Source organism: Scleropages formosus, chromosome 7 (genome assembly GCF_900964775.1).
Source record: "Scleropages formosus chromosome 7, fSclFor1.1, whole genome shotgun sequence".
Taxonomy (NCBI): domain Eukaryota; kingdom Metazoa; phylum Chordata; class Actinopteri; order Osteoglossiformes; family Osteoglossidae; genus Scleropages; species Scleropages formosus.
The window spans coordinates 9,724,422-9,748,541 of NC_041812.1; the positions used below are offsets into that span (position 1 = coordinate 9,724,422).

The 24,120-nt window shown below is 46.4% G+C and overlaps 1 protein-coding gene across 1 annotated transcript in view; it reads right to left on the reverse strand.

Moving 5' to 3' along the window:
• Nucleotides 1-229: 229 nt before the first annotated feature.
• Nucleotides 230-24,120, reverse strand: part of LOC108937572 (double-stranded RNA-specific editase B2-like) — a 57,736-nt gene continuing 33,845 nt past the window's right edge. The window contains exons 4-10 of the mRNA XM_029253622.1: nt 13,910-14,024; nt 10,103-10,271; nt 8,859-9,010; nt 7,726-7,894; nt 4,675-4,865; nt 3,629-3,810; nt 230-3,031 (exon numbers count right to left, since the gene is read on the reverse strand). Coding sequence (XP_029109455.1) covers nt 2,852-3,031; nt 3,629-3,810; nt 4,675-4,865; nt 7,726-7,894; nt 8,859-9,010; nt 10,103-10,271; nt 13,910-14,024 — 1,158 coding nt within the window. The 3' untranslated portion in view covers nt 230-2,851. The remainder of the gene's footprint in view (nt 3,032-3,628; nt 3,811-4,674; nt 4,866-7,725; nt 7,895-8,858; nt 9,011-10,102; nt 10,272-13,909; nt 14,025-24,120) is intronic.

The window sequence follows — 24,120 nt, forward strand, 5'->3', positions numbered from 1 at the left end:
CAGTGGGCTTGACTGGGTCACGCTCTCTGGTGGGTCTTGGGTTCGAGTCCTGTTTAGGGAGCCTTGCTATGGACTGGCGCCTTCTCCTGGGTGTGTCCCCACCCACCAGCCCTGCGCCTTGTGTTCCTGGGTTAGGCTCCGGTTCACTGGGGCCCCTGCTCGGGATAAGTGGTTTCAGACAGTGTGTGTGTGTGTGTGTGTGTGTGTGTGTGAGCGTGAGTGACTTTCATTCCGGCATGTGAGCTGCAACACCTGTGATAGGCATTCATTTACACTCATTTATGCCTTAGACACCTGGTGAGGTGGTTTGCCACCTCAGCTGCTGTTCCGCACGCACCTGAGAGGCGTCATCATTCGGCTCATCTAATTATATGATGCGGGTTCTGGTGTTGAGCAGTCTGTTGAGGTTCTGGTGCGTGAGCTGTCAACCCCGAAAACCCCCTGCACCCTGTCGATCTTTAGAACAGACTATAGTGGAAGAGGCAAACTGTTTTTTTTTAATAATTATTTTATTGTTCACCAACACAAAAACATTCACTAGTAATAGATCACAGTCTGTTTTTACATACTGTATTTACACATGCTCTTTACTCTCTCAGTGTTTCTCTCAATTTCTCCACACCTGACCTGGACAAAGCTTTAAAATGTATGAAAAATATGCAGGTAAAAAACATGTTGGGGAAAAACAGACCAACAGCAGTGGAGGGTGTAGTTCATAAACAATCTGGCTGGGTCTCTAATTTCTATCTGAACATGTATGTTGTGAACACTGAAATTTTAGTAATTATTTATAATTCTTTGGCCACGGAACCTGTTTCATCACTTGTGGCCACTGTGCAGAGAGAGATCCCACTGGCTCCTGGTCACGCTTCCTCCGGTCCAGAGAGGACACTGGAGATCACGGCTCACAGTTTCATCTGAAGGACATCTAACTCAGAGTGTGAAAATACCAAGAAAACATATGTATGATCGATTACTGCGAAAAAGGTCTGACTGGCAAATGAGTTTTCCAATAACCTGCTATGCTGACTGGTTCACACTTCTGACGGTAATCCCACAAAGCTCAAGATGTAAAGTTGGGGTTCAAGCAGGTTTCTTGATTTTTTTTTTTTTTCTCTCATCCTCTTTTGGTCTTTTAAATGTATAAATCCTGCTTCCATAACATAGTGCTTTGTTTGAATAGAATGAACTCATTGGTATTCAGTCACTGAGTTCAAAATGTTTGTCAGTCAAAACTTGACAGTGTATTATATTCTCAGACAAGTAAGAGAATTGTTTTGAAATAGATGTTTTATCGTCAACTCAGAAACCAACCTGCCCACACTGTGACAATGCTGAGAGAAGACTGAAGTAGACTGGCTCCTCAACAAGCCCAACTGAACTGAAAATTATCAAATTAACTCCAAAGTCTTTGTTTTTGCCACTAAGTCACAATCAGTAAAAGCAGATGTCATTTGATTTATTCTCTAGTTAGGTTCTGGAAAACTCCTGGATATAGATGTATTAAATTAAAAATACAAAAAGCAATGTAAGATTTTTAACTTTCAGTCTTCGTTATAATGTAACTCAATTTTAAAACCACTGAACGTAAAAATCTGCCATCTCCACAAACACCTATACTAAATGTTGACTGATTCTTCCTCCAAACATGTAGAACGTTCCCTGTCTTGCTGATCAACAACTCCCAGACACGAGCTACAAATAGTGTGGACGTGAGTTGAATTAGTGGTTCCCTACTCTTAATTTGTGTACTCTGTACTACCATCTGTAAACGCAGGTCCTCTTTACTCTACTACAGCCATACATTTTGGAAAATATATCAGTGAAGAATGTGAAATTAAACATAACTTGACCATTTGTATCATGTCAAACCAGTGTACAGCTACTCCATTGTTACCTTATTGTGTTTTCTGGTTTGAACTCTAGAGATTATCCTTTTGCTTTGGGCCAGTTGAGTGATGCATCTAAGTCCCAGTCACATTACCTTTCCCTCTCTGCTAGTATTAGTCACCCGGTAGCAAAGGTCAGAATAATTTTTCCCTTCTGTTTTCCTCACAGATTTTCAAAGCCAAGATAGTTCCAATAGCTGCCACTAGGTGTCAATGTCACTTAAGGTACTAATGACCTAATGAATGAATGGCTCATTACTGTCCTGTTGCATTCTGTTCGCATCTCCTTTAAATGCAAAGGCCAAAGCAGTCAAAACCCCTAGCCCTGCTTGAGTACATTACAATAAGGAATCAAATTGAAATTAAAAGTCAATCTGAGTCAAACTTGCTTTCACGTGGTCTCTCCCGTGCCGCGCATGCCGCAAAGCAAACAGGGCCGCATATAATGGCCACAATTAATGTTGATCCGGCCAGACTGAAATGTCAAGTGTTGATGGATGATCCTCTGAAGGAGGCTTCAATGGGGCTGATACCAGGTGAGGACACACTCAGATCCAAAATGGACAGTGAGACCCCAACCATGTACCACCAGCCCAAATGTCAATGTCAAGGCTGAAGACACGCTGCCTGCTGTTCGTATGATCAGGGTCTCAGCGAATGGCTGTGTGTGTTCCTGGGTGTGAGCCCTTTGTGAGACCTGCCTTGATCCACCGAATGAACCAAAAAATTGCCTCCCAAGTGAAAGTGGTTAAGGAACCAACAACTCCAAACAACTCCAAGAGTAGCAAGCACACGGAACGTGATGGTCCAATAGCTGCTGCTGTGAGGTTCTGCATAGGAATGGCCGTCAGGGTCCGACATCATCCCTGGCTCTCTCGAGTCTTTAACCGTGTCTGTCCTCCTTTGGTATAGAGTAGAGCCTAATCATGAGACAGGTTGCACTGGCTCCGAACAAACAGACTTCACACGCACAGCAGAAAGTGGTCTTGCTCAGGTGGCTTTCGCACCCAGGTCCCGAGCCCCGCCTCCCGCAGCGCACTGACCCATCGCTGCTTCACAGCCTGGTAGACTTCAGCAGCCCTCTTGGCTTGGCAGTACGGCAGCGGTGTCGACTCCCATGGTCCAGCGCCACATCCGTTTAGCTGTGGGTGACAGTAAGAGGGCGGAGCCAGGAGGAGGAGCTCAGTGACTTTTTTTGGAAGTCACTGCCAACAGCCACATCCCAGCCATTTAAATTTCACAAGCACATTAAGTCCATTACAGTTTTTGTACCACAAAGGCAGTCAAAGGCATGAGAACTAATGGTGCAGAGATGAGTGCCTTTAATCTCGTGTGTGATTTGGGTTTCCATGTGAAGTCGCTCAAGTGCTTGTGGAAGCGATTATGAGCTGTCATTAGAATTGAAACGGCTGGGAAACGCAGCGATCTGCGCTGCACACTGTAATCCATGCTAACGTTATGCAAATTAATCTGCACTTTGCTTTCCCGCTAACAGAGAGCGATAATAAGCGGCTCCAATGGGAACTGCAGCTCAACACAAGGACTGACTCCAAAACCACCCGGTACTGGAAGCACATGCGCTGAGGTGTGGTGTTGCGACCGTGTATGCGGGTGCTTTAGGGGGCGTGACTTGGAATAGAGTGACCGTGCACTGAAAGATGGGTCGGAAAAGGACTCTCTCGAGGTCAAATGTCTTCCACTGCAATTCTGTTCAGGTGACGTGTGCTCTGGGGACTCACCCTGTGGACCAGCTTGGCCCAGCGCGTGAACAGGGCTCGCTTGCAGAGCCGGGAGGGGCTCCCTGACGCCATTCTCGTACCCGTGGTGGCGTTAAGCACCTCCGGCTGGGCGTCGCCCGCAGTCCAGTTCACACTGGTTCCAGGGGATTTTCCTGGATGGTAGGGACGACCGCGGCAAAGGCCTGAAACACAAAGCCCACAGGGGTAGACACTTTGAGCTGATCATTTTAGCTCCAGCTCTTCACTTTACAAACACACTCTGTTGGTAACTTTATTAGTTCATAAATCCAAAGTCACGTTCACCACTAAAGCACAATTAGTAAGTAATAATAATACATAATTTTTAAAAATGTATTATAGGTATATCTGAAAATTTTAGAGAACCATCCCAGCGAATGAATGAAGCAATATCTGCATCGTGAACAATACGCTTAACTTTCATTTAACTGCTTGTCCTGGGCAGCGTTGCAGCGGTTGGGAGCCCATCCTGGAATCACTAGGACCAAGGTTGGGGGTAACACCCTTCCATTGCAAGGGAGGGACACATGCACTCGCCGATTCTCACGCTACTGTCAATTTAGCATCACCCATTCCGCTTCATGTCTTTGGAATGTGAGAGGAAACCAGAGCACACAGAGGCAACCTACACAAACACGGGGACATGCAAACTCCACACAGACTGAACTGGATTCAAACCTATGTCCGGACAGCTCAGCCGTTCTAAAGCAGCGGAACCACCCACTGCACCGCCTCTTAATATTATCGACGTCTCTTAATTTATTCACCGGGGTTTGGTTCTGTAAAAGTCTCAGGTATAGCTGTAATAAATAATAATAGTTGTAAGGCTGGTGTTAGACTGTCAGGTATAAGCAAAACATTGTACGTCACCTGGGAGAAAAGCTTCAGATAAATAAAAACACAATACCATCTAACAGGATATGAACACCTGCATTACTGTGCTACAAAAAAGACAAGAGATACACGTGTGCCCCAGGGTTTATCTGCAGGCTTTTGCTGGCAGGGCAACAGGAAGTGGGTTGACTTACAGGCGAGGAGGGGCCGGTGGCAGCGGTAGGGTGCAGGCAGGCGCCCGAGACCCCCCAGCCCTCCTAGTCTGTGGGCCACTGCACGCGAAAGGTGACCCACATGCTGAAGGCTTCCCACCGTCAGGCTGTACAAGTACACTGGCTCCACCAGGTGAGTGAGAAGAGCCCCCTGCAGTCCCAGGACGTTCCACCTGTGGAGACAGACAGGGGACAAGGTCAGACACAGGACCACATAACACCCACAGAGACCATATGGCAGACATATCAAACTACACGGGCTCGGCAACTATCAAACAGCTGTACCTCCACGGTAGTACCCCTGATCAAGGTATTACATTTACATTCACATTTATTTATTTAGCAGACATTTTTCTCAAAAGCATCTTCCAATGAACTCTATGCAGTATCAGCCCACACACGTTATTCACCAAGGTGACTAAGACTGCTAGATACACTACTTACAATGGGTCACTCATCCATACATCAGTGGTATTACCCTAAACCGAGTAAAAATTAACCTGCTGTATAAAAGAGTAAAGCTGTGTAAAGCTGGGGGGGTGGTTCTCCCCCTTCGCTGGGTGTCTTGGTGAAGTGGGCTTGACCGGATCCCACTCTCTGGCAGGTCTAGGGTTTGAGTCCTGCTTGGGGTGCCTTGCGATGGACTGGCATCCCATCCTGGGTGTGTCCCCTCCCCCCTCCAGCCTTGCATCCTGTGTTGCAGGATTAGGCTCCAGTTCGCTGCGGTTTCAGACTGTGTGTGTCTGTGTAAAGCTGAAAATCCAACGCTGTAAATCACCTCATGAAAAATGTCAGATAAATGCAAATAAAGTTTGCTGCTCCACCTACATTTCATGTTTCTCCAGTTGGATCATTTACAGTGTGACCGGTGATTTGCTCCGTGTTCTCAGATGAGGCCATTTAGAAATTTAGATGATTCTTCAAAGTCTTGTGACTTGTGGATTCTTATCTCAATATTAAGACTGCAAAATTGTGTGTACTGTATTAGAATATTGATACATATGTGAAAAAATCCATACACACAGTTACGAAACCAAAACCAAGTGAACCAAGCGGGACTGTGCACCAGCAAAGCTACTTCACTATGTTATTAATTTCATCATGCACAACATTATCTCCATGTTTGCAGCCAGACACCCCCGTAACGTTCAAAAAGGCCAAATGGCGGCAAGGATGTCGCTAATCTTACTGCTGTTCTTTCTCTTATCATTACGCAAATAATGGAGCCCTGCCTGCCCCACACACCTTTCTGATTAAGCGAGCACCATTGCTCATCTCCCTGAGCGTCCAATTAACACGGAATATGTCTCCTCGCTCGCTGACGCACTCAGATAGAACCCCGGCGCCCAGGAAAGAGATCTGTGGAAAGAGTCTGTGGCACCTATGATACGGCAGGAGGAAATCAAACAAAAGGCATCCACTAATTGGATTACTGCCCTTCCTGCAAAAAATCAGAAATATTTAAGTCCATAACACAAATTTGCCCAGGAATGTGTGCAGTGAATAGGAAATGTGCGTTAATCTCTGGAAAAGTCCGCCATCTGGGCCTGCAGAAGCACATGTGTGTGTGTGTGTGTGTGTGTGTGTGTGTGTGTGTGTGTGTGTGTGTGTGTGTGTGTGTGTGTGTGCTTGCTGACTTTGTAACTGTGGAAAGAAAGGAAATGTGTTTGTGTGCAAAAGACTGAGCTGAAGTGTGGGGCGGAGAATTTAAACATCTTTAAATACATTTTTAACAGTCTGTATCTCACTATGCAAACAGCTATAATAACCCTCTGTCATTTCTTTATCATATTGTTCATTATTATTTCATCCATCCATCATCAATAACTGCTTGTTCAAGCAGAATCATCTTGGAAACATAGGGTGTGAGGTAGGGTACACTCTGGATGGTCAGCTAGTGCATTACAGGCCAATTACACACACAAACACACACAAAAGGTCATTTAGAGTCACCAGTTCACCTGAAACACATCGATTTGGACTGTGCGAAGAAACCTTCGTGAACACGTGGAGAATATCCACACTCCACACAGACCGAGCACAATTCGACCCCATACCTGAACCCACAGCCCAGGAGAAGTGAGGCACCAGTGCTACTTGGTGTTCCACTGCATCAGCTACACTGTAAGTTTGAGAAACCTGTAAATACATTATTTTCTCGTTTGTACTGCTCAGTATCCCAGCAAATTCTGGTTAAGCACATCCTCAAGAAAGTAATATAATATATAAAATATGGCTCTGTGGACCCCAGTGTGAGTCCAGAATTTCTACTGGCTGGATGTGACTAAAGGGGGCAAAAGACTCAAAATCTGCTGCTTGCTACTGTCTTCTCTCCAGAGGCATTAAGCTTAATCCTCCAGACAGCCTGATAGAAAAGTTACAAACCTCATCCATCCCGTCGGGAGGCCACCAACAGGTCATGCTTTTCTATTTGGTTTAATTAATACAGGATTTTGCACCGTCCTCATACAATCTCTGGACTAGTTCAATAACAAAAGGATATGTGATATCCGCCCACCTAGCTCAGGCTACCTCACTAATGCCCCCTGTGTATATATGACCACAAAAAACCCACCCCCCACACAGTAAATACCAGGCAACTTGCCCTAATTCCCAAAGTCCCTCATAATAATACCTTATTTAAACTGAGATCTGCTTTGACCAATCTTTAATAAATGGTAAATCTTTTAATAAAGTTAAATCTTTAATCAATACACTCTTCCTGCCACTGAAATGTCAGCGAAGAGTGGAATTGCTCTGACGGGGGCTCCTTTCCTGCGGGGCGCTGTAAACAGCACCCATCTGCCCGGCACATGGGGAGACATTCATGGTGAGCCAAACACGCCACTCCATCACCAAGGTTAAATGTTGGTTTATTTGTGTCATTTTGTGCTGTCGCCAGGTGTCATGTACCGTCTGAGGGTATTTTTCTGCTTCCCTCTTCACTTAGGGTCCCATCAGTAGTGTTACTTGGAATAACCCATAACATGTGGGAACTGGTCAGCACCGCCCATCTTGGCCCCGCCCACTCACCTAGCCATCTTGTCGGTGCAGGACATGGTGGCGAGCGGCTCCCCCTGTAGCACGCCGTCCCACGTCTGAGCGGCATGACAACAGCGCACCGGGACCGTCCCTTCCCCACACTCAATCTTGGTGCGCAGGTGGCTGTGGCTTCGCCGAGCCAGGTGCAGGAGGCGGTGCGCTGGGAGCAGAGAGAGGACTGTCTAGTAGGGCACCTCATAAGTGGTCCTGTTCCCTCTACACAAGCTCCTCAATTCAAGATCACGGTTTGAATCCGAAAGTTTGTATGGAGAAGTTTGTTTACATAATACTCAATAAAAGGTTATCACTCAATTTTTTTTACGGGTTAGGACCGTAAGCCCATAAACAAAAAAATCCTTTAATTTGAATTTTTTTTATTCACTGCAAATAACTTTAGAAGTGAAAATTATTTAAAATGAATGAAAATAAAAAAACTCATAATCTCCAGAAACCCTTATTCAGTGCCAATTGTTGATCGATGTTCCATAAACATGTGCAACGTTCCTCATCTTGTTCCTGATTACCAGCATTCGGAAACCCAAAGCATAAGCTGTAAACACTGGAAGTGAGTTGAATTAATGCGGTCCCACACTCCTATTCTGTTTGGGTGCTCTTTACTGCCATCTGTGGCTCTGGTGGGTAAGCACGGATCTCGTTTTGTGTTGCTATATACAAAAAGTTTTAAAAACAGACAAGTGAAGAAAAAGCAATTAAATGCCTTCAACATTGTTCAGTAAGAGAAACAGATGGATGGTTCAGGTGTTCAGCTGAAACAAATCCCCGTACTGCAAACATACAGTATGTAGTTCTATGCATTTTCGTTCAACCATAACTAGTCCATGAGTACATGAATCGGTGTTTGCTCTCTACTATTTCAATGCGCTCTTTGATGATGCAAGGCTCAAAGCTCAAGCTATTTTCAACATGCAGAAGAAAGCAGAATATTACACTAACACATATGCATGTTTCTCATTACCTGTAAAAGGGCTGCAGGTGGCGTAGCGGTTAGAGCTGCCACCTTGTGCTACATAAACGACTAAATCAGTGCAAGAAACAATCTAACAGTGCGAGTCACTTTGGAGAAAACCATAAATGTCATAGATAGATACTGTAGCGTGCCTTACAGTCAGCCGTGGTCTCGTAGGGTGAGTTGAGCCGGGCGTCACCGCAGGGTGAGGAGCTGACATACATGTGAAAGCGGACATCGCTGTGTAGCCGGTAGCCCTTGTCCTCATGTGGGATAAAGATTGATCGCTGCCAGTCCTCCTGCTGCTTGCTGAAGATGGAGAAAAAGGTAAAAACAAAATGTGTCTGTTAATTTTTGTTATTGATTACCTTGCTCTTTTATGCAACGGTCATTACAGTGCGTACAACTCTACATATATGGTATATTGATGAAGATGAGGTTTTTATTAAAGAAGGTCAAACTGAGCAGTGTTTAAAGCTGAAACATTGCATTCCTATTGGGATGGGATCCAGAAACCTGTTCATATCTTACAAGTCCACATTTTGCAAGGAATCCATATTGGTTGGACGAAAAGCTTTAATCTTTGGTATGAACAGTAAGAGCGCTGTGCTCCTTCACCTCTGGCCGTTTCATGGTCTCCCTCACAAGGAGCCAAAATAAAGGGTCTGTAGGGTCTTGGTTTTGGCCCTGATATGTTTGAATAAGCTCCAGCGTTCCTCAGAGCTGCTGAATCCCTCCCAGTACCGAAGGAGGACCTCAAAGGCACCTCTTTCAGAGCTCCTTCTTTCCTGATCTCTTGACAGCTACATAAATGAGTCCAACACCATCTGTTATGATTATCTATGTATTTACTACTGTATTTGAGTGTCTCTTCTATAGGCAGCTACTTGAGGGATGTGAACCAGCAACATGGTGGTATCAGACAGACAAGCCATGTGTTGACAGTCCTGTGTCTGTGTCTAAAGCCCTTTGTCTGTTGTTGATGTTCTTTTGTTTATTGAGCTGTACCATGAGTCTGCTAAATGAGTGTGTGAGTGTAGCTGTGCACACATGCCACATTTATTCAGTCTTAGCAGAAACAGAACGGCACCACATCACCCTAAAAGTAAGATGCCTGTGAACAGGTGACATAAATGTATAAAAGTCAATAAAAATCTACAGAGCAGTCTCATTTGAAAATGGTTAACAGTTCATGGTTTTTGTGAGAAAACTAAGCTAATTAATAATTATGGGGACAGTGAGACTGAATGCAGCAAAGAGTATGAATAAGACGGTATTATTGATTTATTGTGGCATTTCTTAATTGATTTCAGAATGAAAGATTATGTAATCTTTCCAATACGTTTCTAATTTCTAATAACTAGCAGTGAAATGAGCAGCAGTGCATTCTCCATGACTTGCCTCAGAAAGAGCTCGAGCTGAGAGTACAGGAAGCGCACAAAAGCTCTTCTGACCACGACTTCAGCGTGACAGTCGTTCACGACGAGCCCCTGGTCACTCATATACTCGCCATTGAGGCACTTTGTTCCAGTTGCTATGGCGATCACCTCAGCATGTCGAATGTCCATCCCTAAGAGAAAGAGACAACAAATCCGGAAGCGTGTGAATGACCCATCCAATGGTGTGACCCATATATTAGAGCCATCCAACGGTTACAGGTGATTCCACAAATTACACAAGGGCTAAAATAACAACTGTGATAAGATTACAGAAAATTTCATCATTCCTATTCAGTATAACTGGTAAAAAAAAAATAAAAAACTTGTAACCCCAATTTCCACCTTCTGTTTGTTTACAGCTTATTCTTTTCATAACTCAAAAGTCCCACCACTAGGACTAAGTCATGGTCAGTACAAGGTTAATAATTCAGAGGTCCCACAATTTATTCACTGGTTAGGTTCTGTGAATCAGATATAAATCTGATTGATCAGAATTACCTCTGTTGATATAATGCAGTTTTTGTATCGTTCTCAGAGATGTACTTCACTTTGGAGAAAAGTGTCAGCTAAATTAATGAATGCTAATGTGAAATGAATAAAAAAATTACTGTCACCACAAACTCCTCTTCAATACTGATTGTTCACCAATTCATTCCATAAACATGTGCAATACCCCTTATATTGTCACTGATCATCAACGCTCAGGAACACCAAGCACAAGCTGTAGACACAGTGGAAGTGAGTTGAATTAAGGTGGTCCAACACTACTATTCTGTTTTGACTCCTCTTTACTGCCATACTGTATATCTGCTCAGAGAGTAAACACAGACTGAGATTTGCTCTACTACAAAGAGAAATTTCAGAAAATAGAGCGACGTAGAAAAATTATTTAAAAAATAAAGTGGGAAAGATTTGTGCATTTGAACTTTTGTAGCTTCACTGTTGTATGCTGAGGAGGCAAAGTGTAATAGTGAAGGTAAAAATTGACAGCTGCAAATGTTAGCTGCTGCCATTACATCCAACTCTGCAGCAGGAGCAAGACAGGAGGGTCGTGGCGGTTTCATTGTTTGTGCCTCACTTCCCAGCTAGTGATGCCATCCAATCCCATACCCACAGAGCTGTGTGATGCCTGGGAACTTTAATTTTGTGTCCCGGAGCCGGGAGCCTGTCATAACGGTGACAAAATCGCAGTAAGAGCAAAGGTGGCATCCCACACAATCCCTTTTCATTACACAGTCTCTAGGGATTGGCTTCGGGACAACAGAGGACTGCAGGACATAAGGCAGGAAAGAGAAACCAGCATCAGTCTCTGCTAAACACCAAGAGCAACCAGCCCTGAGTTTTTATAATTCTTACTGCGTTTTCACGCAGTACCCCTCTCCAAAAACTGAGTGCAACTGCAGCCGTGCTGTGGTGGCAATGTAAAGAGGATGATTTCTAGTGCAATTCCCACCCCAGCAGGGGTGTATATATAGATGTGGTGTGTGATCACAGGCAGCAGGTGGCGTAGTGCTTAGAGCTGCAGCTGCTGCACTCAGATGCTTCATCCAGGGAGCACCCTGAGATACTCCTGCAGAAGCTACCTTGCATCGCACTGACACCCCATTTCCATTATTACAGTGCGCAGTGGGGGTCCCCCTCATGATGCACGGGGCTCGTCAATATTCACCGTCTCTTTGCTGGCTTCAAAAATTTAAAAAACAGCACAAAGCAAACAGCAGGGTGCTTTCGATAGTTGCGCGTCATGCCCTTTGTCTTGCTCGACGGTAGTATGCTGATGGGGAGGAGGAAACCATTTTCCACTTGTTTAAATTGCTGAAATGTGAGGGAAACTATGGTAAACTGGAGACAAAAAGTAAATTAAGTCCCTGGTCCACAGAGCCTCACGATTCCAAAGCAGAGGTGAATTTCTGACCTCTAGATGACCTGAGTCCTCTTTTTGAAAATATTCTTTTGTCTATTCTGACACTCCATGATGCCTTACAGTGTGGGGTTTGTACACTAAGATACCTGCACTAATTTACTGTTTTATAGAGCATGGTTAATATTTACTGTAGCAATTAAAGATACCTTGATGTAGGGTACTGCAGCAGGAGTGGGGATTCGAACCTGGGACAATCAGTTGCAATGTGACAGCTTGAAGCACTATGCCTTTTGCTGGACCCACATTTAAAAAGCTTCACTTCAACAAGCCATACAGCTTCAAAAATATAATCTCCAGACATAGTTGGTGAGAGAGGTTTCTACATGACTATAAACTGTGTGAAATACATACATTTCTGTGATGCATGTATGCTATTCATAATGAAAATCCCAGCACTATGCCTTTATGTGCCAGGTGCATCGGCTCGGTTTGGGATGGCGTGCAATTGAAAGTTGAGCCGCACCGGGGTTGTGACGGCACCTGTTAGATGTTCAGAACGAAGGACGGAGCCGCCTGCAGTCCTGTCCGTGTCCCGCCTCTGCCTGTTCCCGCCAGATTGCGCGACCACGGCGTGCCTGGGCGTTTGAAGATAACGCCCTCATTACTGAACAAACGAACCAATCATGAGCTGGCGTAACTAAATCAGAACCAGGATTAGATCAAGGCTGGTCTGGGCTGTCTGAAGGTCACCCCAAACAGGTCATTCTCCCTCACTCACTCTCTCAAAGGAGCAGAGACAGACACTGTGTAACGGGGAGAACAGTGTGGAGGGAGGGTTTACAACAACTCTCCTACCACATTTACACAAAAATCCAATCAATAAACTAAGTCAATGCTCCCGGCTCCAGCACCTTGGCTGAATATGCTGTAAAAACCCAGCATGGACCAGTTAGAGGGATAACCAAGTGCTTCTGCTTAATGATATGAATACAAGACCTCAAGTGTTTGAAAGATACATATTTCAGTTTTGGGGGGCGCGGTGGCGCAGTGGGTTGGACCAGGTCCTGCTCTCCAGTGGGTCTGGGGTTCGAGTCCCGCTTGGGGTGCCTTGCGACGGACTGGCGTCCCGTCCTGGGTGTGTCCCCTCCCCCTCCGGCCTTATGCCCTGTGCTGCCGGGTAGGCTCCGGTTCCCCACGACCCCGTATGGGACAAGCGGCTCTGAAAATGTGTGTGTGTGTGTGTGTATTTCAGTTTTTTTTAAATTTCTATTCCTTTATCTGGGGGGCGCGGTGGCGCAGTGGGTTGGACCGCAGTCCTGCTCTCCGGTGGGTCTGGGGTTCGAGTCCTGCTTGGGGTGCCTTGTGATGGACTGGCGTCCTGTCCTGGGTGTGTCCCCTTCCCCCTCCGGCCTTACGCCCTGTGTTGCCGGGTAGGCTCCGGTTCCCCGTGACCCCGTACGGGACAAGCGGTTCTGAAAATGTGTGTGTGTGTGTGTATTCCTTTATCTGACTTTTTTTTTTCCAAAGATACTTACAGTGATTTACACATTTATACAGCAGGGCAATTTTTACTGTATTCAGGTTAAGTACCTTGATCAAGGGATTTAAACCCAGGTCCTTTCAGTGGAAGGCAGCAGATCTAGCCACTACACCCCCTACAGTCAGATCTTTCTAGTTGACAGAAGCTGCTGTGTGCTGATCCACAGAGATCCCCTTGCTTTGTGTTACTGAGCATTTTCAGTAAGGCACTGAGACAACACAAATAAGGTAAGAGTTGTTTTTAGGGGAGGTAATATTACATCTTACATGCTCAAAGGTCAGGGACAGGTAGGTGTACGAAAGACAGAGGAGGCTGTGGGTTGGCTGTGACCAGCCGTATGGAGGAGGGTGTGAGGCGAGCCATACCTCTGGTCATTACGATTCCCGCCAAGACCCTGGGACACGCATGCAATGGGCTCCAGCGGACTGCCAGCTCGCTGTATTTCTCTGCCACCAAGCGGGACACTGACTCAGCAAAGCCCTGCAAGACACAATCAGTCGGCCCTTCATGGTTGCTTTTCCTCTTAAGGACACTAATTCACACAAATCACTCCACATCATCACGTCACAAGTACACCCATATTAGGTGGAGTTTTTAAACATCATATAATTTCCATTCCAGAGAATGTGCAGTAGCTCTTTACCTTAATAACACAACTGGGACCAGAAGTCTGTCCATAACTCAATTTGTTTGTAAATCTAAAGTCACTTTTACTAATAATCAACAAAATCTTAAAAGTACACATGACCCTCAGATTATTTACAGGGTTTGGTTCTATTAACTTCTGAGCTACGTTAAAATTAATAATTTCACAGGAAATTCAGAATTTACTGAAAATAAAAACATGGCATCTCCATAAACTCCTTTTCAGTGTTGATCCTCAACTGGTTTGCCCTATAAACATATGCAGCATTCCTCATTTTGTTATTGATCACCGACACTCAAAAACACCAGGCGTGAGCTGTAAATACTGAAGAAGTGAGATGAATTAAGGTGGTTGCACACTCCAGTCCTATCATGCCCACAGCCATACGACCCACCTCCGCACCTGCAGTCTATTAGGGTATGCAAGTATAAAGGAGGCAACTTGACCAGAGCCGAACGTGGAACCTCACTTTGAGCAGGAGAGAACTTTGTATTCCTCTTTGTAACCTCTACTCTTATTCCCCCAGTAATGACTCCCCTGGCTTTCTACCTTTGCACTGTCCCCGGCTTTGATCTTTGGATTTCCCTCTGTGACCGGCGGATGCAAATCATCTGACCCTTGCCTATCCTGACCACTCTCTTGGCTGTCCCATATAAATAAACGAGCACCTGCACCTGAGTCCGCCGAGTCCGTCTCCTGTGCTCAAGATAACAGAAGTTCCGCTGTCCAACTCGGACTCAGCGGTACTCGACCATCTGCATCATGCTGTCTCCTCCGAAGGCCCCATGTTGGGTTTGCATGAACAGTCCCTGCGCCGAATTGAGGAGACGCTCTGTGGGCTGGTTACCGTCCTGGAGGGGAGTAGAATCGTGTAGATAACCGCTAATCCAGCCGCGTCAGAACCTCTTCAGGAGGCGGCGTCCACCGTTACGGAGCCTCTCCCCACGCCAGTGAACCCCCACGACGGTCCCTGCCTGGCTACCCTGGAGAAGTATGACAGGTCTCTGGAAAATTGCCAGGGGTTTATCATGGAGTGCGAGCTGGTGTTCTCGTGTTCTCTTCACCTTTTTTGCACTGATGAGAACAAGGTAGCATATATCATCTTGCTGTTGACTGGTCGAGTGCAGCGATGGGCAACGGAGGACTGGAAGAACCACTCCACAGCAACCTACGAGGACTTCAAAAAGAAGTTTAAGGGCGTTTTTGACCACCCCTTGTCCTCTCGTATGGCCAGCGGCCGCCTCATGACCATCAAACAGGTTAACTGATCAGTCGCTGACTATTCACTCGAGTTTTGGACCCTAGCTGAGCAAAGCGGGTGGAACTCCGCCACCTTACTGAGCAGCTTCCAATCGGGACTCCATCCCTGGATCCAAGCCGAACTGGCGTATTGCGGCAAAGACTGGCGCCTGGACCGCTTCATTGAAAACACGGTCATGGTCGGCTGATCACGTCCTTCCCAGAACCCCCTGCCGACAACCTAGAACCAATGCAGGTCGGCCAGGGCTGGCTCTCTTCAGAGGAGAGGAGACACAGACAACGAGATGGGCTGTGCATGTACTGCGGCGAGCGACGACATTACAGAGCAGCCTGCCCCGGTAGGGGAAGCAGAACCCGCGCGAAAGCCACAGTGGATTCTAGGGGTGCGGGGTGTTTCATGGATGAGGGGTTTGCGCGACGCTTGGGTGTCCCGGTGAAGGTGTGTGATGTGACGCTAAGGGTCAGTGCACTAGATGGCCAGCCCTTGAGGTCTGGAGTAGTGGTTGCCATCCTGCAACTCACAGTTGGCACCTGTCACTGCGACAAGCTGACCTTTCACCTGCTTAAGTCCCCAGATACCCCGGTGATATTGGGCTTCCTGTGGCTGATTCGGCATGACCCTGTCTTTTGCTGGAACACTGGGGAACTGGTGGCCTGGGAATCCCAGTGCACCTCCGCTTGCCTGACGCTTCCGTGTCGAGCTACCTCCATCGAGGGCTCCAAGGAGGCCGCCCCTGTGGTCATTCCCCCGGAATACCTGGACCTCAGTGAGGTCTTCAACAAGGGCAGGGTGGCCAAATTGCCTCCGCATCGCAGCTGGGACTACTCGATCGACCTCCTTCTGGGCACAACACCCCCTCCCCGGAGCCGTATCTACCCCCTGTCATTGTTGGAGAAAAAGGTCATGGACGTATACATCACTGAAGCCCTCAAGGCTGGCATCATTTGGCCCTCCACATCACCTCCTTCGCCATTTTTTTTTTGGTAGATAAAAAGGATGGGGGCCTATGGCCCTGCATTGATTATCAGGACCTGAACGCCATCACGGTACAATTTTCGCACCCTTTACCCCTCATTTCATCAGTGCTCAAACAGGTTCATTGCTCCACCTGGTTTAACAAACCGGACCTCAGGAGCACATACAACCTCATCCGAACACGGAAGGCGGATGAATGGAAGATGGCATTCAGCACCACCTTGGGGCATTACGAATACCTCGTCATGCCCTTCGGCCTTTCTAACGCCCCTTCCGTGTTCCAAGCTTTTGTGAATTACGTCTTGGGGGACCTGATCAGCGAACATGTCCAAGTTTACCTGGACGACATCTTGGTGTTCTCCCAGTCCTGGGACCAACACGTACAAGACATGAGGGTGGTCCTGGAATGACTCCTGCAAAACGATTTGTATGTAAAGGGTGAGAAGTGCCTACATAAAGTTCACTGGAAGTTGCTTTGGAGAAAACCATCAGCTAAATAAATAAATGTAAATGTAAATTTTTTCACCAAACTCAAGTATCTTTCCTTGGTTTTGTTCTTAGCAGACACGGCGTGGCCATGGACCCGCAAAAGACGTGGGCCGTGTTGGAGTGGCCGAGGCCCATGACCCTGAAGGATTGTAGCGCTTTCTGGGTTTTGCAAACTTTTACAGGCACTTCATCCCGGACTACAGCTCGGTTGCTGCACCCCGATGTCACTCACCACTACCAAGGGACCCCACTTGCGATGGACGGCAGAGGCTCAATGTGCCTTTGATGAGCTCAAGGCGCGTTTCACCTCGGCTCCGATCCTCCATCATCCAGACCCGTAGCTCCCTTTTGTGGTTAAGGTGGATGCCTCCGTTGTTGGGGTGGGGGCAGTCCTGTCACAGTGGTAGGGGAGTCCCACTAAGCTGCACTCCTACGCGTTCCTCACCCGCAAGCTTAGCCCAACCGAGCAGAACTACGACATCGGGAACCGGGAGCTATTAGCCATCAAGTTGGCACTCGAGGAGTGGCGTCACTGGCTGGAGGGAGCGGCGCACCCCTTCCTGGTCCTCACCAATCACTGGAATTGAGAATACCTCCAGATGGCCTGATGACTGAACCCTTGACAGGCAAGGTGGGCCCTATTTTTTACCCGGTTCCATTTCACTGTCATTTCACTGGCCGGTGCCTCGCCCTCGGGGGCGCCCGTCCTCCCATCATCGTGCGACCAGTGCTGTCCGTAAGGGGGGTTTCTGTCACGCCCACAGCTGTATAACCCACCTCTGCACCTGCAGGCGATTAGGGCACGCAAGTATAAAGGAGGCAATTCGACCAGAATAGAACACGGAACCTCACTTTGAGCAACCGCAACGAGAGCCTTGCGCCCTGTGCTCCTTTGCTTGTATTCCTCTTCGTAATCCCTACCTTATTCCCACAGTAATGACTCCCCTGGCTTCCTGACCTTCGCACTGTCCCCGGCTTTGATCTTTGGATTCCCCTCTGTGACTGATGAACACAAATCGCCTGACCCTTGCCTCTCCTGGTCACTGTCTTGGCTGTTCTGTATAAATAAAATAGCACATGCACCTGAGTCCGTCGAGTCTGTCTCCTGTGTTCGAGATGACAGGCCCTCTGTGTATGCTTTTTTACACTATCTCTCTGCTTGAACAGTAAGAACTCAGGTCCCATTACAGACAGAATTTTTGAAAAAAGATAAGTTAAGAAAATGGAATTTAAATTTCTGAATGCAATTTTGGAAGGGGGTGCAGTGGCGCAGTGGGTTGGACCACAGTCCTGCTCTCTGGTAGGTCTGGGGTTCGAGTCCTACTTGGGGTGCCTTGCGATGGACTGGCGTCCCGTCCTGGGTGTGTCCTCTCCCCCTCCAGCCTTACGCCCTGTGTTGCCGGGTAGGCTCCGTGACCCTGTGTGGGACAAGTGGTTCTGAAAATGTGTGCGCGTGCGCGCAATTTTGGAATCTTGAAAAAAATTCCTACCTCAGTCATTTGTAACCGGTCCCAGTGTATTTTATGATTCTATGGTGTAGACAAGATCTACAATGGCATAAAGATGCTGAGCACGGAAAGTTGATCCCATGATCAGGTTCAGTTCCCTTTATGGTCCAGAACGTATGGTGACCTCAGTGTCACCAAGGTGATGACCCAAATGCTAGGCCAACTGGCACTCGGAGGGGGGCACTTCTTATCTCATTGTCCCCAAGGAAACCTGTACACTCAGTACCTCCAGAGTACAGCAGAAACTTCCATTTCACACATTCTGTGTGACTGCTGAAACATGATAATATTTCTACACCAGAGCACAAGGATCAAGCAGCCATGAGCCCAGGTTGGAGATATGAGATGTTGCAATTCGTTCCGTTCAAATCTCACTAAAGAAGCGCTTGACAGGAAGTTCTGACCCATTGACAGCGTCGTCAAAAATGGAAACACAATCTGATTGGTCCGTCATTTGTGCCGGAGCCCAAGGCAAGTTTTGAAGTTGTCACTGTCTTTTAAACAGGACAGCTACTCCCCTTGGATCCAAAGGTTACAGGTTTGAACTCCACCTCTAGCTATAGTAATCTTGAGCAAGGTATTTACCCTGCATTGCTCTGCTAAAATTACTCAGCTGTATAAATGGGTAAACAGTTGTAACCTTAACACTATAATACACTTTGGAGAAGAGCATCAGCTAAATGAAGAAATGTGAAACCAAATGGAGTCTGTTTACTGAGTGCAGAAGCCACTGGCCCTCCCTCCCTCCATGCTCTTTGGCAGCTCCTCTGCTCTTATTGCTAAAGCGACACAGATGTCACCCCTACTGACCCTATCGTTTCCGCACCAAAGTCAATATTTCCTCCCGAAAAGACAAATGTCAGCTGGGATATTTCCCTTTCCTGCAGACTGCAGTGGCGCACACCTCCTTAAGACAGAGGTATTGTGGGAAAGCGTACCGATGAGGGCATAACATAGCCCCGTGTGTTGAGCTAACTGATTCAGTGATTCTTCACCCAGTCATAAAACAGAAATTATATTCATCTGTGACTTTTCTTCAAGGTGTCTTAAAGTGAGAGGTTCGTACACTAAGCTGCTTACACTGATTTACCCATTTATAAGGAAAGGTCAATTTTACTGTTTCAGGTCAGGGTAAGAACCTTAATCAAGGGTATTGTAACAGGAGCAGGTATCTGAACCCAGGATCTTTAACCGGAAGGTGATAGCACTAAGCACTACATCACCTGCTGTCCCTGACCTTATCAACATCATGTACGGCAGGTTAATTATCAGGATGTCCTCATAATAAATACAAATATAAGTAGAATATACAGTAGTTAAACATTAATGGGTTTCCACTCATTTTGAATGCAGTTTCTTTGTTTTTAATATTGTTTTTCTGGACTGTAATAATAGCTCCTTCTTTGTAAAAAGAGTTCTCCTCTAGCATGTAGAGGATAAAGAGGTGGAAGCTGATATTTACTCCCAAATTAACTGTATTTATTGTTCCCACAGAATTATGTGGTACCACACCCGTGGGAGTCCAATCGCAGATTCGCACGCGCGACCTGTCCGTCACCCCCCGGCCGTGTTATCACGGCTCGCCAGGGCCATGTGCTCAGGTCACACACTCCTCTGCAGAGGTATTTTACAGTTAATTGGTTTCATAGCATCCCTGTGAGCAGTGAATCACCAGCACCCCCCAACACCCCACCTCCCCCCACAGCTGGCCTGGAACAGGGTTCGTCCTGTTTGTTCCTGCCAGCGGGAACACTTTAAATGTGCAGAACGGGGGAAAAGAGTCAAACATTGTGATGGCCCTGCTTTCAGTGCTTCTTGACCACTCATGACCAAATGAGAGGCTCTCACTTTGCTGAGAAGGACATTTCCATCCCAAACAGAGGTCTGGTCCACACAGGGGCCACCGAGCACCTGTACCGCAATGGATGACTTCACAGAGCCTTCTGTTCCCACCCCACCAATTTAACCTTTTTATCACGCATAAGCAGGCATCTTCAAAGAGACTTAATGATCTGTCAGGTCCTGTAAAACACACATCCGTGTACAAATGCATGATACATGAAGTATGGGGGCCACAGGGGGTGGGGGCGTATGTCTCTACACCATGAAGCCGTACAGTGAGAGGTGGAGCAGCCCAGGTGCAATGGGTTGGTACAGACTCCCTTCTCTAACAGGTGGACCAGATAACAGATCCACTGGGTTCTCTCCATCTATAGGTGGCGCTGCGCAGATGGACAGGCCGAGAGAGTAGAATATGTCAATGAGGAATCTGACATCCAACTGTGAGTAAATAGATTGTTGTGGACTCTTCCCAGACTATAAGAATAAAGTGTTCAATGTATTTCACTGCTGCCGCAGCTCAGTTAAATACACAGGGCGGGTGTTCAGAGAAAGAGCAAAAAAATCCGCCAGACAAATGTAAATATTCCCTTTTGATGCAGCAACATCGCTGTCAATAAGTAGCGCGGCTGTTTTAACCTACATAATACTAAAAAAGGAACTTTTCTGGTCAGAAAGGAATTTTTAAAAATCACTTTTACATTAACATATGGCATTAGACAGTTTGTTTGGGGTAACAACCTTTTCCAGGACTGCGGTGTAGACATCATATCCACATAACCCTGTGGTTCCTTCACAGTTCATATTAATTTGTAGCCTTGTAGCCAAACTTATTATTTGCTAACGGATTTGTTGACTAAAGGTGATGTGGCCAAAACTGCAGCTCCTTACCTTATGAGCACGGAAGTCCGCTGGTAAGGCGAACTGTACAGTTTATTTTACACTAAATTAAAATCAAGAAAAACATAATACAAATGTCTCTCGATATAGCTGCTGCCTAAGATCTGTAAAAAATCAGATAACTATGATATAACATCAGCAATATCCAGAATAAAAAAATATTCTGCATTTTCACAGTGAATATCCACTCAATATCTGTAACTCCTTGTTCACTGCAGGGTCAAGGTGGTCTGGAGCCCATCCCAGAAGCACAGGGCACAAGGCAGGGGACACTGGAATTACCGGCCTATTCCGGAACTTTCCACCCCTCTTCCGCAGAACTGCAGTGCACAGAGAAAAATCGTCACCGGTTGCTCAGGTAGGAAAATTTCCAGAAATTAAAATCCTTTCTTTTTTTTTTTAAATAATCACACGTGCAAAATCCCATCCTTTATTCAATTGCTCTTTGACTTGGAATGAATGAGCTCCATAAGAAAATACACACACACACACACACACACATTTTCAGAACCGCTTGTTCCTTACGGGGTCACGGGGAACCGGAGCCTACCCGGCAACACAGGGCGTAAGGCCGGAGGGGGAAGGGGACACACCCAGGACGGGACGCCAGTCCGCCGCAAGGCACCCCAAGCGGGACTTGAACCCCAGACCCACCGGAGAGCAGGACTGCGGTCCAACCCACTGCGCCACTGCGCCACCGCACCCCCGTTCATAAGAAAATAATAATTCTAAATCACTAAACAGCATGACCGTCCCCACCCTCCATGTTGGGGTCAAATGCTTCATCCTGTAATTGCTGTCCTGGATGTAATGTAGCTTTGGTGCCGGAACTCCTGCTTCTACTTTGCTCATGGGTGCATTTCAAAGACAGGATGGGTTGGAGCACATGTCCAAAAAACTGTCCCAGAATCCCAAATCGAGGCAGGACGGGGACGGAAAAAAGCGAGCGCATCGAGGGATCAGACCACAGAGCACAAGTTAATGGCTCATAAATCTGGGCCAGGGTGTGTGTGGGGTTAGTAGAGGAGTTGCCCTGCTGTCAAGGATACTGATACAGTCCAGCAATAAGCCCGAGCTCCTTCCCACCCCTCGTTACGCCTATGCGCCTGATTTCCACCCTGCGTGTAAAGTGAAGGTCTACGGAACAGCAGAAATAACATGCGTATAGGTCATATTTTGCATGCCGGTGGGATGTTTGTCCACGGCCCTTTCATGTACAAATTGCTTCTTTTTAACTGTGAAGATAAGAGAGTGTGGCACAAATTTCACCGCACTCTGAATACCTGTTCCACGTCTGAACCTTCAGATTCTAATCTTCTCGTGCTCCAATATACATCTACGGAATAAAAAAGAAATTGACATGCCACTTTCATTTGTATTTCGCAAAAACTATGTATGAAATGGTACCTGCTTATTAATATATCCTCTTGACAGCCAGACAGCAAACATGATGATTTCTACTGAAATCATCTATTAATCATTTTTACAGGCATTGTTTGAGGCATGCACTCATTTATCTAAAAATGCTAAAAATATGATATTACCATTGTTTTTACACTAAGCTAATTACACTAATTTTCACATTTATACAGCAGGGTCATTTTTATTATATCAGTTCAGGGTAAGTCAGCTGGTAGCGTAGTGATTAGAGTTGCTGCCTTTGGATCCAATGGTTGCAGATTTCTTTCCAACCTCTGGCTGTAGCACCCTTGAGCAAGGTACATACTCTAAATTACTCCAGTAAAATTACCCACCTGCATAAATGGGTAAATAATTGTAACCTTAACGTTGTAAGTTGTTTGGAGAAAAGTGTCAGCTAAATAAATAAACGCAAGTACCTTAATTAAGGGAACTACAGCTGCTATTGGGATTCAAACCTGGGTCCTTTGATGGCTGCAACTGCTATGGCACCTGCTGTAGAAAAAATGTGTTATTTACTCAGTTTGACTTTATGACAGATAAAAGGTTGGGTACAGTTTGGACTGGGTGGACATTAATAAATAAGCAAACTGCTCACTTGCATACAAGAGTCACCTTGATGCCTGCAAATAAATACGTGGGATGAATTAGTCCACTGTCACATTCTCACGCTGAATGAAAAGCCCTTTAATTGCCCTGTTTCGAGGAAAAGTCCTCGGAGCAAAGGCGGGAGTGAAAATAGAAGCGCCTTAAATGACCGTGTTTGACTTTGCCAGGAATCGGTCCATCTGGGACGAGCCCCTGCTAACAGGTCTGAGAAACCCTGTAGGGGAACGGTGAGAAGTGCCCCTATAATGGACGGCTGAAGACAACAGAACCACCATGTTCCTCCATAACAGTGAGCTAAAGGCCAGAGCCCATCATTCACAAACAAGGTGGCAGGGTGTGGGTTCCTCAGTGAAACGTGCACGCCGGCTCCTCATCTTATGCCCATAACCAGGAAGAACTCTGTTTGAAACTCATTTTCACACACACACACACACATTGTCTGAAACCGCTTGTCCCAAGCGAGGTTGCAGCAAACCGGAGCCTAACCCAGCAACACAGGGCACGTGGCTGGAGGGGACACACCCAGGACGGGACGCCAGCCCGTCACAAGGCACCGCAAGCAGGGCTCGAACCCCAGACCCACCAGCGAGCAGGACCTGGCCAAGACCGCTGCGCCACCGCACTGCCCGCTAAAATAAATACATACGTTTAATTAATTTTTTTTAACTAGAAGATACATTGAAGGGAAACTAATTTAAAATCACTGAAAATAAAAGTGCACTGTTTTCCTCAACTCCTGTTCGTTCATTCAGCGCTCAATGATTTGTCCCATAAACGTGTGCATTATTCTTGATCTTGTTACTGACCATCTGCACTCAGGAGCACAAGATATGAGCTGTAAACACTGTGGAAGTGAGTTGAATTAAGACGCACTCCTATTCTATTTGGATTACTTGGCTCAGAACGTAAACATGGATTTCCTCCTTCCCA